General features: G+C 45.0%; 1 protein-coding gene across 1 annotated transcript in view; it reads right to left on the bottom strand.

Moving 5' to 3' along the window:
* Positions 1 to 13,876, bottom strand: part of Aco2 (aconitase 2) — a 43,864-nt gene that overhangs the window by 14,650 nt on the left and 15,338 nt on the right. Inside the window, 2 exon segments of the mRNA XM_047548317.1 lie at positions 2,415 to 2,673; positions 8,453 to 8,589. Of these exon segments, the coding sequence (XP_047404273.1) occupies positions 2,415 to 2,673; positions 8,453 to 8,589 (396 nt within the window).

The raw sequence follows: 13,876 nt of genomic DNA, 5'->3' as shown, positions 1-13,876 counted from the left end.
CTTCTAGCACTCAAGTACCCAGTCAAGGCCAACAGTGAAGGAGCATACCACACGGGACAGGGTACTGAAGGTGCAGGGAGGATTAACACAGGAAGGGCTGGGATCACGAGGACCTCCCAGCCCCACTGTGGCTCACATGGATGTTGCTCCGTCATATGAGTCTCAGATGCCTCATCTGTAGTCCTAGTTGACATTTACTGAATGCCTCCTACAGAAATGGCATACACTAAACATCCTCACTACCCACCTGGGAAGGGAGAGACTGTCACCAAGTCCACTTTACAGGTGAAATAATTTGCAGAAGACCATAGAGTTAAACAGGAACCAGGGCTTTAAAACAGGACCATCCAAGCACAGAGCCTGAGAGCAACAACCTAACATAAAGTAAAGCTGCCCCTTCGGAGGAGGAGGGTCTGAGACTCCACCTGAGAGTACCTAGCTGGTACTGGGGACTGAACCCAGGGGTGTTTAACCACTGAGCCACATCCCCAGCCCTTTTTATTTTTGAAAACAGGGTCTCTCTCACTAAGTTGCTTAGAGCCTCACTAAGTTGCTGAAGCTGACTTCAAACCTGAGATCCAACTGCCTCAGCCTCCCAAGCTCCTGGGATTATAGGGATGCACAACCTCGCCCAGCAAATAGGGTTTCTTTTTAATGCTCTCAAAGCCAAACACATATCCAAGTATGTAATTACAATTTCTGTGACTGTTCAGTGCTCTGGTCCCTACTTACCCAAGATCATGTAGGCTGGACCTTTCTGTCATGTTCACACTGAACCCCAGCACCTAGCGTAGCATCTGATGTATAATGACTGCTCAATTAACATTTGTTGAATAAACAAGGAAATGAGCTCTGACATCCTATCACTCTGGTAGATTCTGAACCGGTAAAGCAAGGGGAGGAGCATCCCCACAGACTAGGGCACTGCTGTGGACAGTTGTCCCCAGGGCTGAAGAGGTCCCCGGCCCCTGCCCTTAAGCAGCTCCTATCCTGCAAAGAGTCATGGAATCTGATCACCTCTTCTGCTGAGTGGGAAGAGGCACTGTGAACCAGGACACAAATAGGTGGACAAGGGTGAGGAGGAATGAACCAAATGGGAAGGCTGCCCTAGTGCTTCCCACAGGTCTGAGAGGCTCTGAGCCGAGCGGACCCCTGAAGCCAGAGCACTTGCAATCACCTGTCCCACGCTATGCAGGCGGGCTGGAGTCCTGCCAGCATTCAGTTCCTGCCAATGGCCTCCCTGAGGGGCACCGCTCCCACTGTAGGCAGCAGAATGGGAAGGCCAGAGCTAGCAGCAGGAGGCCCAGTGCCGCCAAGAGCAGTGCACACACAGGCACCAGAGTTTCCTCAGAGAAGGAGCAGGGTAGGTTTCACAAGGTGGGCAGTTCAGGGAATCTCTTCAGTTTGGCACAAGGTGACTTCTGTCCAACTGGGCAAAGTTCAAGAGAAGAAGAAAGGGCCCAAGGAGATTAATTGCATGAGACTGCACTGAAGCGGGAGTCAGGATCAGGCTTAGCCTAGGCCTTGTGTGGTTATAGGACCCAACTATATAGTGCCATTCCAAACCTCCCTGACAGGTCCTCAGAGGGTCGGAGGGGGCAGAAAGCACACACGTGATGTGGACAAGATGAGCCCCCCACTGCTTTAACACAAAGGGAAATGTGACTGCCCTGCCCCTAGCCCCACACCCCAGTACGTGCCATCAAGAGGAGTCCGCAGCACTTTCCTAATCTAATAGCAAAAGGGCACTAGTGTAGTAAGGTCAAGGATGATTTTCCTCTTCCCTAGGCTTTCTCTGTATTTTCTAACATACTTGCAATGACCAAATGGCATTTCTAGTATTAGGAAACGAAAAAAAAAAAGTTTAAAAACAGACTAAACCCTAACGCTAGGGGTATAAGTGGTACAAAGCTTGTCAACTATGCCCAGACTAGAAGAAAAATAGAAAAGAAAAGCAAAACCAGACTAAGCCAAAGAGTTCATTAGAACTTGGAGGTGGTTAGTAGGGCACAGTGGCATGCAACTAGGACTCCACCTACTTGGGAGGTTGAGGCAGGAGGATAGCAAATTCAAGTCAGCTTGTGCAACTTAGCTCTGTCTCAAAAAACAAACCAAAAAAATGGTGGGCATGGTGGTACATGCCTATCATCCCAGCTATGTGAGAGGATAAGACAGGAGGAATGCAAGTTCTCAGTGACCTAATGAGAACTTGTCTCAAAAAAAAAAAAGGGCTGAGGATGTAGCTCAGTGGTAAAGTTAATAAATAATAAAAAAATGTTAAAAAGTGGTAGATCGTGTGGAAAAAAAACAACACAGAACTTGGATGCAGTTCCCCCACTGGCCCCAGGACGAGGACTCTACCTCTCACCCCATGTTACAAGACCCACCTGCCCCCCATGCTACTTTGGACTCACCTTGGCCCGGCGCAGGTCTTTCTCACCCCCAAGCTGGGCCTCGATCAGATGGTCACAGTGGATGGTGGACGGCACGGCCACCTTGGGCAGCCCACTGCTGATGAACTGCAGCATCGCCATCTGGGCTGTGGCATCCTGCATAGCCACGCGGTCAGGCCGTAACCGCAGGTATGTCTTGCCCCGCTCAATCTCCTGGTTGGCTGGGTCATCCAGGTGTCCATACACAATCTTCTCTGAGAGGGTCAAGGGCCGGTTCAACCTGGGGAGAAGGAAAAGGGTGGTAGGTAGCAGCTGGACAACCCCTTGCCCATCCAATCTCTCCTTTTCAGTGCCAGTGGCAAACTGACAGAGGGCAGGCAGAAGGGAGCCGTGCCCAGGACCGTGAGCTCCACTCCACTGGGACAAATTGGTCCTGTTCCCTACGGCTTCTCCAGCACATGGCCCAGCGCCTGCCACTCACTATGTGCTCCAAACTGCTTGATGGATAAGTGAGTGACAACATCATAGGACAGGGTAGACAGTTTTCAATGGACATTTGTTTTTCTACCATATTAATCACTATTATCAATAAGTATTTATCAAGAACACATATCATCACTTAATGCTCATGATATTCTTGTTATTTAATAAAACAACCAAAAAGAGGTCTGGGGAGATAGCTCAGTGGTAGGGTGCTGAGTTCAATCCCCAGCACCGCAAAAAAAAAAAAAAAAAAACAACCAAAAAGAAATACTCAGGAGAGATGTTAAGAGCTCAAGCTCACAGCCTAAGTCTTGCCTTAGGTCCCCTATTTCTCTCTGCCCTCTCCCGTGCCCTCAGCCCCAACGTGGCACCGTGCCAGCATCATTCAGGGAATCTGCCACAACTGCCACCTGCCAGGCTCCACTTCATATGCTGGATTCCTGGCTCCCTAATATGCTAAAGCTCCCCCAATAAGCTGCACTCACTCTCACCCCACTGAGAGGCGTGGCTCGTGGCCCTCAGCTTCCAAGCACAGAAACCCAGTCACGACTCCAGTCTCTAGTTGGTCCTTTCTTCCTGGTCCCATTTCCCTGGCGGTTCCACCCTCCCTTCCTCATTAGAACCAAAATGGCAGTCCAAGTTCAGCCCTTGTGGGGGTGTAGCATCTATAAGAACTCAACTGCCTCCTCCTTACCAGTCTCCCACCTCACTAGATCCAGGTCTGTGCGGGTCAACGCTCCACCGCTCACCGCAAGCTCCCTGAGAATGCTCTGCTGTTGCCACACAACAGAGCAGCCACCCCAGTGGGTTCACACTCTGCCTCCCACCATTCTGGAAGCTTAGGCCAAACTTGAGACTTCCCAGGAAGAGCTGAATTCTACCCACAGTCACAGGCCACACTATTGTTTGAGGCCAAGGGGAAAAAGTGTCCAAAGGGAGTCAGAAGCTCCAGGTTTAGGGGTGATGATGTTACTAACCTACTGTGGAACTGAATGAATCATGGTCCTCCTCCAGCAGTCCAGCCAGCCTGCTCAAAGTGCAGGGCCTGACTGGAAGGACAGAACAACACTTAGCACAGCACTTCCTTTATTTTTAAACAGTTTTATTGAGCAATAGTTGACATACAATGAACTCTAGACATTCACAGTATACAATTTGAAGCTGGGTGTGATGGCACACACCTGTAATCCCAGCCACTTGGGAGGTTGAAGCAGGAGGATCCCAAGTTCAAGACCATCTGGGCAATTTAGCAAGATCCTGTCTTAAAATAAAAAGGGCTGGGGATACAGCTCAGAGGTAGAGCACCTTACCTATCATGTACAAGGTCCTGAATTCAATCCCCAGAACAGCTAAAAAAAAAAAAAAAAAAAAAAAAAAGGAGGGGATAGGGCTGGAGTTGTAGCTCAGTGGCAGAGCGCTTGCCTAGCACATGTGAGGCACTGGGTTCGATCCTTAGCACCACATAAAATAAACAAATAAAATAAAGGCACTCTGTCCATCTACAACTACAAAAAAATTTTTTTTAAATAATTAAACCATTTGGGACTAGTGTCATGGCTCAGTGATAGAGCACTTGAGTAGCATGTTTAATCCCCAGCCCTGCAAAAGAATAAATACAATACTTAGTTTTTGAAAGTATTCAATTTGATTAAGTTTTGACAGTTTATACCTGTAAAACTATTACCAAAATCAAGTCACTGAACATTTCCACATCCCTCTGTTTTCTCCTTTTAAAAAATATTTTTATATATTTTTAAATACACACATTTTTTAATTGTAGGAGGACAGGATACCTTTATTTCATTTTTATGTGGTGCTAAGGATTGAACCCAGGGCCTCACACATGCTAAGCAAGCACTCTACCACTGAGCCAAAACCCCAGCCCCTATATTTTTATATTTTATTTTATTTGTTCTAATTGGTTATTAAAGGTTTCCTCTTGACCTTTGATAATAATCCCTCCCATCCCATTCCCAGGCCACCACTGATCTGCTTTCTGTCACTACAGATTAATGTTATCAGAGCACTTACTTTTGGCTCTGCATTTCCTAATCATTTTCTTTTCTTTTTGATATTAGAGATTAACCCAGGGGTGCTTGATCACTGAACTACACCCCCAGATCTTTTCATTTTTAATTTTGAGACAGGGTCTCATTAAACTGTTGAGGGTCTGGCTAAGTTGCTGAGGCTGGCCTCAAATTTGTGATCCTCCTGCCTTAACCTCTCCATCCAATGGAATTACAGGCATATGCCTTTGCACGGGACTCCAGACATTTTCTTGTGTATAACTAATTTTATCCTAATGGCACCAGATGAGGTCTAGCATTTTGCTTTGTTTTTGCAGTACTGGGAATTAAACCCAGAGCATCATGCATGCTAGGAAAGCACTCTACCACCGAGCTACATCCCTGGCCCACAACACAGATGGGGAAACTGAGGGACAGAGAAGTTAAGTGATTTGCTATTGGGTCACAAAACTGTGAGTGCAAATTTAAACAAGAGAACTCAGAAAGTGGTGCTACTGTCTATGCTCTTCATGTTAACTTCCACTGAGACTCAATGCTTGGAAACAGAGCAGGCCTCTCACACAAGTGTTCAGTCATCAATACCAGCACTACTAATAAGACTCTGCTGGGAGCAGAGACTCTTCCTTTTAACAGCCTGGTTCCCAGCTCCACACTCCCACAGTCCCCTAAGCCCTTGAAATTAAGAATTCCCAAAGGTGCTGGTTCTGCAGCAACCACAGATCAACCAAAGATGCTGAGAATCTGGGTTCTGCCATCAGGAATCTTGCATAAAAAAACTCTGTTGTATAGCAGCCCATCTGTAATTATCTCCAAGGCTGGGTGCAGCCCAGGGAGAAGAAAAACAGCACATGGGCTTACGAATCCAACACCTTGAAAGCAAACACTTGATGTGGTATGACAACAGGACTTAGTGGTACATGTTCTCCCAGCAACTCAAAGACTGAGGCAGGAGGATCTCAAGTTCCTTGTGCAGCTGCCTTGGCAATTCAGCAAGTCCCTCAACAATTTAATGAGATTCTGTCTCAAAATAAAAAATGAAAAGGATTTGGGATGTAGTTCCATGTCAAGCACCCTAGGTACGATCCCCAGTACCACAATAAAAAAAAACAAACAAAAAAACTTGAGAATGATAAAGTCTAAAGACAGCCCATTATCACAGTCCAGAGGTGAACAAAATGGTAGTTCCTCTATGTCCTCCTCTGTCCCTCTGCTACTGTTAGTGACAGACCCAGTTCCCAAGAAAAGAACCAGATCTCTAACGTCACAGATACAGGGTGGTGGAAGTCTCAGAGTGAGGCCCCTAGATGTCTAAAAAGTTCTTTAGAATTGAAATCTTTTTATAATAACATCACCTCTACCTTTCTCTATGTCACCATTTCTCAAACCTGGCACTACTGACACTTTGGGTAAGGTGACACTGTTGTAGGGCTTTCCTGTGCACTATGTTTATTGGTATTGCTGACCTTAATCCACTAGGTAGCAGTAAACCTCCACCTGGCCCCAAGTTAAGACAAACAAAAATGTCTCTAGACATTGTCAAATGTTGCCCAGGGAATAAAATCAACAACTCCCACAGTTCTGTGGTAATGATAAAAACAGAACAACCCTTACCAGTACTCATCTGAATAATGCTGAAAGTTATTAGATTTTTCTGGTGAATGTAAGGTTGGGGAAAAAATAAGCAACAGGCTGGGTGCAGTGGTACATGCCTGTAATCCCAGCAGCTTGGGAGGCTGAGGCAGGAGGATCAAGAGTTGAAAAGGCCAGCATCAGTAAAAGTGAGACCCTAAGCAACTCAGTGAGACCCTGTCTCAAAATACAATAAAATACAGAATAGGGCTGGGGATGTGACTCAGTGGTTGAGTGCCCCTAAGTCCAATCCCTGGTACAAAAAAATAAATAAATAAGCAAAGGAAAAAAATGCTTTTGGTTAATTTTACTGATGAAATTTACACCTAAAGCCAGGTGTGATGGCACACACCTGTAATCCCTGCTAATTGAGAAACCAAAGTGGGAGAATCACAAGTTTGAGGACAGCCTCGGCAGCTTACCAAGATTCCGTCTCAAGATAAAAAATGAACAAAAGGGGGACTTGGGAAAGTGGCTCACAGCAGAGTACTTGCCTGGCATGCAGAGGCCCTGGGTTGGATTTCCAGCACCGCAAAAAAAAAAAAAAAAAATAGAAAAAAGAAAAAAAAAAAACTAAAGGACTCACTGTAGAGCACCACTTGGTTCAAATCCCCAGTACAGCAAAATAAATAAATAAATAAAGATTCATCAACAACTAAAAATTGTTTTAAAAGGATACATATACACGTGTGTATATATAAATATAAATTTTATATATACACATATATATATATACACAAGCACTTTTTTTCTTAAAGGGCATTGTTGTTGCTAATTGTTTAAGGCAAAAACTAATTGTTCAATAATACTATGTGGTCAAGTGATCTCGAAGCACATTCTTGCCAGCTCTCCTTCCATTCATGGAGAAGAGCAAGACGGAAGTGCTTTGCAGATGAAAGGAAAATCCATCATTTTCCTACTGAACTGTGGCCTGAGAGCTCCACAAATAAATAAAATATTGTTTTCTGGAGAAAAGTATTGGTTCAAGGTCCTGTGTTGATGGGGACAGTGGTTCTTGGTCCTAACTTCATTTTTAAAAACTGCTGGGAGGCTGGGGATGTAGCTCAGTTGATAGAATGCTTGCGAGGTCCTGGGTTCAATCCCCAGCACCATAAAGTCTGCTGGGAAAATGGCCAGCACTTCTCATATTTTAATGTCACAAAGTTCCCCAGGGATCTTGTTAATGGCAGGTTCTGGCTCAGCTGGTAAAGGGTGGGGGCTGAGACTTTGTTTAGCCTTGGGTGAGTTGTAGATCCACCTGAGCCTTCTCCTCAGTTGTACAGTAAGTACACTCAGATCTGTCCTCTTCCTGGTTACCCTGGAGAGGCCACCAGGCAGTCAGGGGCACAGCCCTGTTTGTTGCTGGTCAACCTCCAAAGGCAGTGTGGTTGGTGTGCACTGTCAGCTCCCACTCCTTCTCCTGGGGTACCTTATTCACCAATCTGCTAGTAGCATCTAGCCCAGGACCTGGCACATAGGACAGTAGGCAAATGAGGAACAGAGGCCCAGAAAAAAGGCAGGCACAGGATCCCATCTGTTTCCTTCTGGGTCTCAAGCTGGAACTCTCCTCTGGGCCTCTGCACCAAAGAGGAAATACAGGTGAACCTCTAGCCTGATGGCTCCCAAAGGTGTGGCCCAGGCTCAGGAGCCTGCCCTTAACATCTGGGAGAATTGGGTCACAGCACCAAAGCAGACCTGAGTCTCCCTAATAGCCCAGATTGCCAGACTTCTGGAGAACACGGGTTCTTCCTTGGCAGAGAGGGCAGAAGTTCCACTAACATTTCGGAATGCCTCTCCTCTATAGGGACCTTCGCAACTCAAATACTTGATCCTGCCACTAATCATCCTTCACCAATCTTCTTAAACTGCCTAAAACAGCACCCTTCAGCTGTTACCATGAGCTCCCACCTGCAGACTTACCGTTTGCGAACAATGTTAATGTTCTTCTCTAGCAGGTCATAGCGAATGTACTCATTGGGCTCAAAGTGGCTCATGGCCACCTTGGCCCGTTGGCACAGGACGGAGGCCACATGGTACTGCCGCACACCCAGGGCTTTCTGCAAGAGAAAAATGACAGCAATCATCAATGGAGTTTTCAAAAGAGTCGAGCTGTGAGGGACAGCTTAAAGTGATGAAAACAATGGGGAATTAAAGTGTCAAGAGCTGTTTTGTAGCCAGGTGAGATGGTGCTCGCCTGTAATCCCAGGGACGTGGGAGGCTGAAGCAGGAGGATACCAAGTTCAAGGAAAGCCTCAGCTACTTAGTGAGACCTTGTTTCAAAATGAAAAGAACTGGAAATGTAGTTCAATGGCAAAGCACTCCTGGATTTAATTCCAGCACAAAAAAAAAAAGAAAAAGAAAAAAAAATTTTTTCCCGTGAGTATAGCCTTGGTTTCTTGACCTGAAGAAGAGTGATAGAGCAGTCTCCTCTGCAGAAACACAAAGAGCAAACATCTGTAGCAGAATGGCTGGAATCAAACCCAGGCTCTACCATGTAAACTGGATCAAATGAAGAAGATCCTCCATGGTCTGAGTTCCAGGGAACAGGATACAACCAGCTCTAGTGACCATGCAGGGAGGTTCTAGGGGACCGTGTATGGAGCTATCACTCAAATGTGATGCACTGTCCAAACCACAGTGGCCATTCTACCCACACCTTGAGTTCCCTGAGGGTGGTGATCAAGTTTGGCTTAATAATTCATCTCAATCCGGACTACCACCTAGCAAGACCACATATACTTGCTGACTTGATGAAAGAATGAATGAGGAAAGCCCTGTGTGTGAGTCTGAACATTTCCGCATTCCTTCAAAAGCTGGTGCCTAATGTCCTATTCTGGAATGTCAGCAATTTCCTCACTGATGTCTTTTTTTGTTGTTGTGCTGGGGTTTGATCCCAGGGGTGCTCTACCACTGAGCTACATTCCAACCCTTTTATTTTTCAGCCTTTTTATTTATTTACTATTATTATTATTTTTTTTTTTTCATTTTGAAATAGGGCCTCACCAAGTTGCTCAGATTGACCTGGAACCTGTAATCCTCCTGCCTCAGCTGGAATTGCTGGGGTTAAGGTGTGTGCCATGCCCAACTTCCTAATTGACTTCTAAGGAATACAATGTGACAGTGATGCTGCCTAGCTTCTGTGACTAGGTCATAAAAAGAATAGCTTCTGCCTGTGTGCCATGCAGTAGTAGGGAAATGATCATTAGGATGAGGTGTGTGCTAGTTGATTTTAAATTGTGGGCAACAACCTTGTAAGCAGGGAAGAATAAATGAATCCAAAGGAATGAAAATGGGAAAGGAGAATGACTTCCCTTCCGGGGGTCATTGTTCCCAGTGTGGGATTACGCATTGGGGAAGGGAAGAAGCAAAGCAGAAGCTACTGCCCTAGGCTTTCTTCTTTACATTCCTGGATATTTAAATACAAACCTGCCAACCTCAGCATCAAAACCCAGCACAGGTCCACAGTTGCTACCCCTGCGCAAGTCACGCTGTGATGAGAACAGGCCACACTATGAAACTGTACCCCAACCACCCATCATCCAGCCCCACTCAACAGTCACAGGAGTGACCTCCTAGTGCAAAGCTTGGATCAACCTGCAGAGCCCTGCTGTCTGCCTCACAGGGTAAGGGTTAAAGGCACATCAAGGACACACTGAGGACCTTCAACACTGCCAAGCACAGAGAGAGGCAATGTACAACAGCAGCTATCACCACCCCTGCAACACCCAGTGCCTACCACAAGGGGAGGGCACTGGCTCAGACCCGAGATGATACTCACTGCCTGACTGGTCTTGGACAATTTAACTTAGGCACTCACTTCCTCGCAACTGTGAGGATCAGGAGAGATTACATAAAGCTCTGAGTACAGTTTCTATTCTTATTACCCCTGTGCACCAAAGAGCACACACACAGCCCCCTCCATGTTCTGCACGCAAACAAGACACTACAAGCTGTTCTGCAACTTGCTCTTTACATTTATCAATTTAACTCAGATAGCTTTCAATGTCTGTATATAGACCTATCAATTTTTGCAAATTAACTGCCCTGTCTCCTTAGAAACAAAAAGGAATGCAACAATATCTAGTGTCTAGCCTGGTAGGTAAAACCATAAATTGTAATCCTAATTACAGTACTAGGAAAAGGTAATCCCAGTTCCCAACAGCAAATACCAGTATAGACTACATATCAATCCCAAAAAATAGGCTTAAGAAATAATGTTGGGGCTGGGGAGATAGCTCAGTTGGTAGAGTGCTTGCCTTGTAAGCACAAGGCCCTGGGTTCGATCCCCAGCACCCAAAAAAAAAAAAAAAAAGAAATAATGTTGATTGGCAATATGGAGACTCCTCAAAAGACTAGACACAGAACCACATGACCTAGCTACATGACTCCTCAGTATTTATTCTGAAGAATTAAAATCATGTTTTATCCATGTTTATAGCAATGCAATTCATAATAGTCAAACTATGGAACCAGCCTAGATGTCCATCAATGGATGAATGGACATAAAGTGACGTTTTATTCAGTCATAAAGAAAAATTAAATTATGTCATTTGAAGGAAAATGTACAAAACTAGAGACCATCACATTATGCAAAATAAGTCAAACTTAGTAAGGTCAAGGGTCATATGTTTTTCTCTCATATGCAGAGGCTAGAGAGGAACAAGGAAAAGAAAGGTTGGGGTGGATCTCCTAAAAATCAAAGAAATCAGTAGAGGAAAGGGACCAAGAGAGGATGGTAGTAGGGAGGGAAAGGCAAGTGCCAGGGAGTGATATTGGTCAAATTATATTGTTATATTGTGTGCATGTAATACTATGCAACAATAGATTCCATCATTATATTCAACCAAAATGAATCAATAAAAAATAAATAAAAAGAAATCGAGCTGGGCATGGTGGTATTCAACTGTAATCCCAGCAACTGGGGAGGCTGAGAGGAGGATCACAAATTCAAGGCCAGTCTCAGCAACTTAGGGAGACCCTCAGCAATTTAGTGTAAGCCTGTCTCAAAACAAAAAGAGCTAGGCATGTAGCTCAGTGGTAAAGGACCCCTTGGTTCAATCCCCAGCACCAAAAGAAAAAAGTTAATGCCAATTGGATATAAAGATAAAATAATATGCTGGAATTGTAGCTCAGTGGTAGAATGCTTGCCTAGCATGCAAGGGACCTAGGGTTCAACACCACAAAAAAAGATGCTGGATACAGAAACATCTTATGCGTGAAGATTGAATATTTATTGAGTGCTTATAATGTATGAGATAACACTGTGCTAAGCACCTGGCACATATTACATTATCTAATCTTCATAGTCACCCCATGTAGTTGCTCCTGTGATGATTCCATTTTCCCAGGGAAGAAACTGAGGCTTGTATAGAGAATGAGTGACCATGGCCACCCCAGAGCAAGCGGGACAGAACTCAGCTTGACCATCTGTTAACTCAAGCACACTACTTAACTCCCTAACCTCTCCCCAAATGGAGTTAAACTTCACAGTGTTAACGACAAAGGGAATCATCTACACATTAATCCTCAACCATGATGTCGCTATGCTCTCCCACCCTGTGAAAAAATGCATTCATAGCAGCTAGCACTGTCCAACCTGAGATTTGTGCAGGCTGACATGGCAGCCACTAGCCATTAATGAAATGTGGCAAGTGATACTGAGAACGGGATTATTAATGTTATTTAAGTTTAATTAATTTTAATTAAAATTACATGGGACTCAGTCTTACACATTAATAAGGATGAAAAGAGTTTTTAGGAAGCCTGAACAAGTTGAATGTTTGTTATGTCATTTTTTTTGGTAAAAGTGCTTATCTGTTCTTCAGTCTGGACACCCCTGTGCCAGGAGTTCACTCCACACCACCACCAAAGTCCATCTGAAAGATTTCAAAGCATTCTCCTTCACATTCAGCCACTCTGCTTCCTTGCACAGCCTGCTCTTCAGCTCAGCTCTGCCCTCTGGAGACAACCACAGTGTCCTCCTCAGGATGTGACGGCTCCATCACTTCAGATGCATCAGAACCCCTGGAGTCTGTTAAAAATTTATAATCTGATCCCACCCAGTCAATGACTTTCTCCAGGGGTGGGGTCCTCTAGATATCTGGAGACAGTTTTTCTCCCCCGCCGCCTTTTTTTTTTCATGGTACCAAGGATTGAACTCAGTGGAACTTAACCAGTGAGGAACATCAAGGAACTTAAGCAGTGAGGAACATCCCCCTCCCTTTTTATTTTTTATTTTGAGACAGGGTCTTGCTAAGTTGCTTAGGGCCTCATAAAATTGCTGAAGCTGGCTTTGAACTTGTGGTCCTTCTGTCTCAGTCTCCCGAGCTGCTGGGATCACAGGCTTATGCTACCATGCCTAGTCCTAAATCTCCTCTCTGGGCCAAGGGCAGCCCTAGGTTTTCTGACTATCTCTTTATATGGCATATTTTCAAATTCGGCAACAGCCTGATCCCACTCCATGCTTCAGGCTCTCTGCTGCTCTGATCAGCCTTCTTAGAATAGCTCACCACACAGCTACACTCACATTGACCTCCAAAACCCTGAAACCTCCACTGCCATCTTCATCAACTGCTCCTGAGTCATGCTGTACTATGGACTTGGTTTTCTGATCTTGGATGTAGAACCTGACCCTAATCTTGATTTAATATCTTCATCAGTCCCTGCGGTCTCCATTAGTCCTGGCAGTCACCCCATGTCCTCTCAGTGTCAGCCACACACAGTAAGCAAGATGCCCAGGTTGTTTGTTCAAGTCTCATCACAAATGTGACCCATCCTGAGCCAGGCTTTCCAGTGCAGACGTTAGTTTGCACGTTAGGCCCATGCTGATGCAGTATCAATACTTCTTGGGCCCAGGTGTTCAAAGCACTGCAATAGCTACTTAACTGAGCCACTCATTGATCTGTCCTTGATTCTCTCTTTTGTTAGGGACAGCGTGACTGATTTTGTCAAATGTCCTACAGAATCAATACTCACTGACTAATCTATTAATCCCAGAGAAAAAAATCAAAATATGTTAACTAAGCTGTGAAACTTCAGGCAATTAATTCTTCTGGGCCCCAGCTTTTCAATCCTACAAGATGAAATCTCAGCCTTGCTCCAGGCTTCAGAGCAATCCTGGAACAGGTTTAAAGTGCTGGGGAGAGCTCACGCATATTAATATGCTTACCCTGTAGAGTGGCTTGAAGGACAAGTACACCACGTGTCATTCATTCATGGACCACATATCTCTTACATGTATAAAAAAGACTGGATGCTATACCTCCACTCTTGGAATAAAAACAGTTACTTATTAAGCTTCTGCTCTGTGACTACTGGGATTTCCCATTTCAACAGTGTAAGCTA

This window comes from Sciurus carolinensis, chromosome 4 (assembly GCF_902686445.1).
Source record: "Sciurus carolinensis chromosome 4, mSciCar1.2, whole genome shotgun sequence".
Lineage (NCBI taxonomy): Eukaryota > Metazoa > Chordata > Mammalia > Rodentia > Sciuridae > Sciurus > Sciurus carolinensis.
The sequence above is the reverse complement of the archived record's forward strand: the minus strand, read 5'-3'. Positions and strand labels throughout refer to the sequence as shown.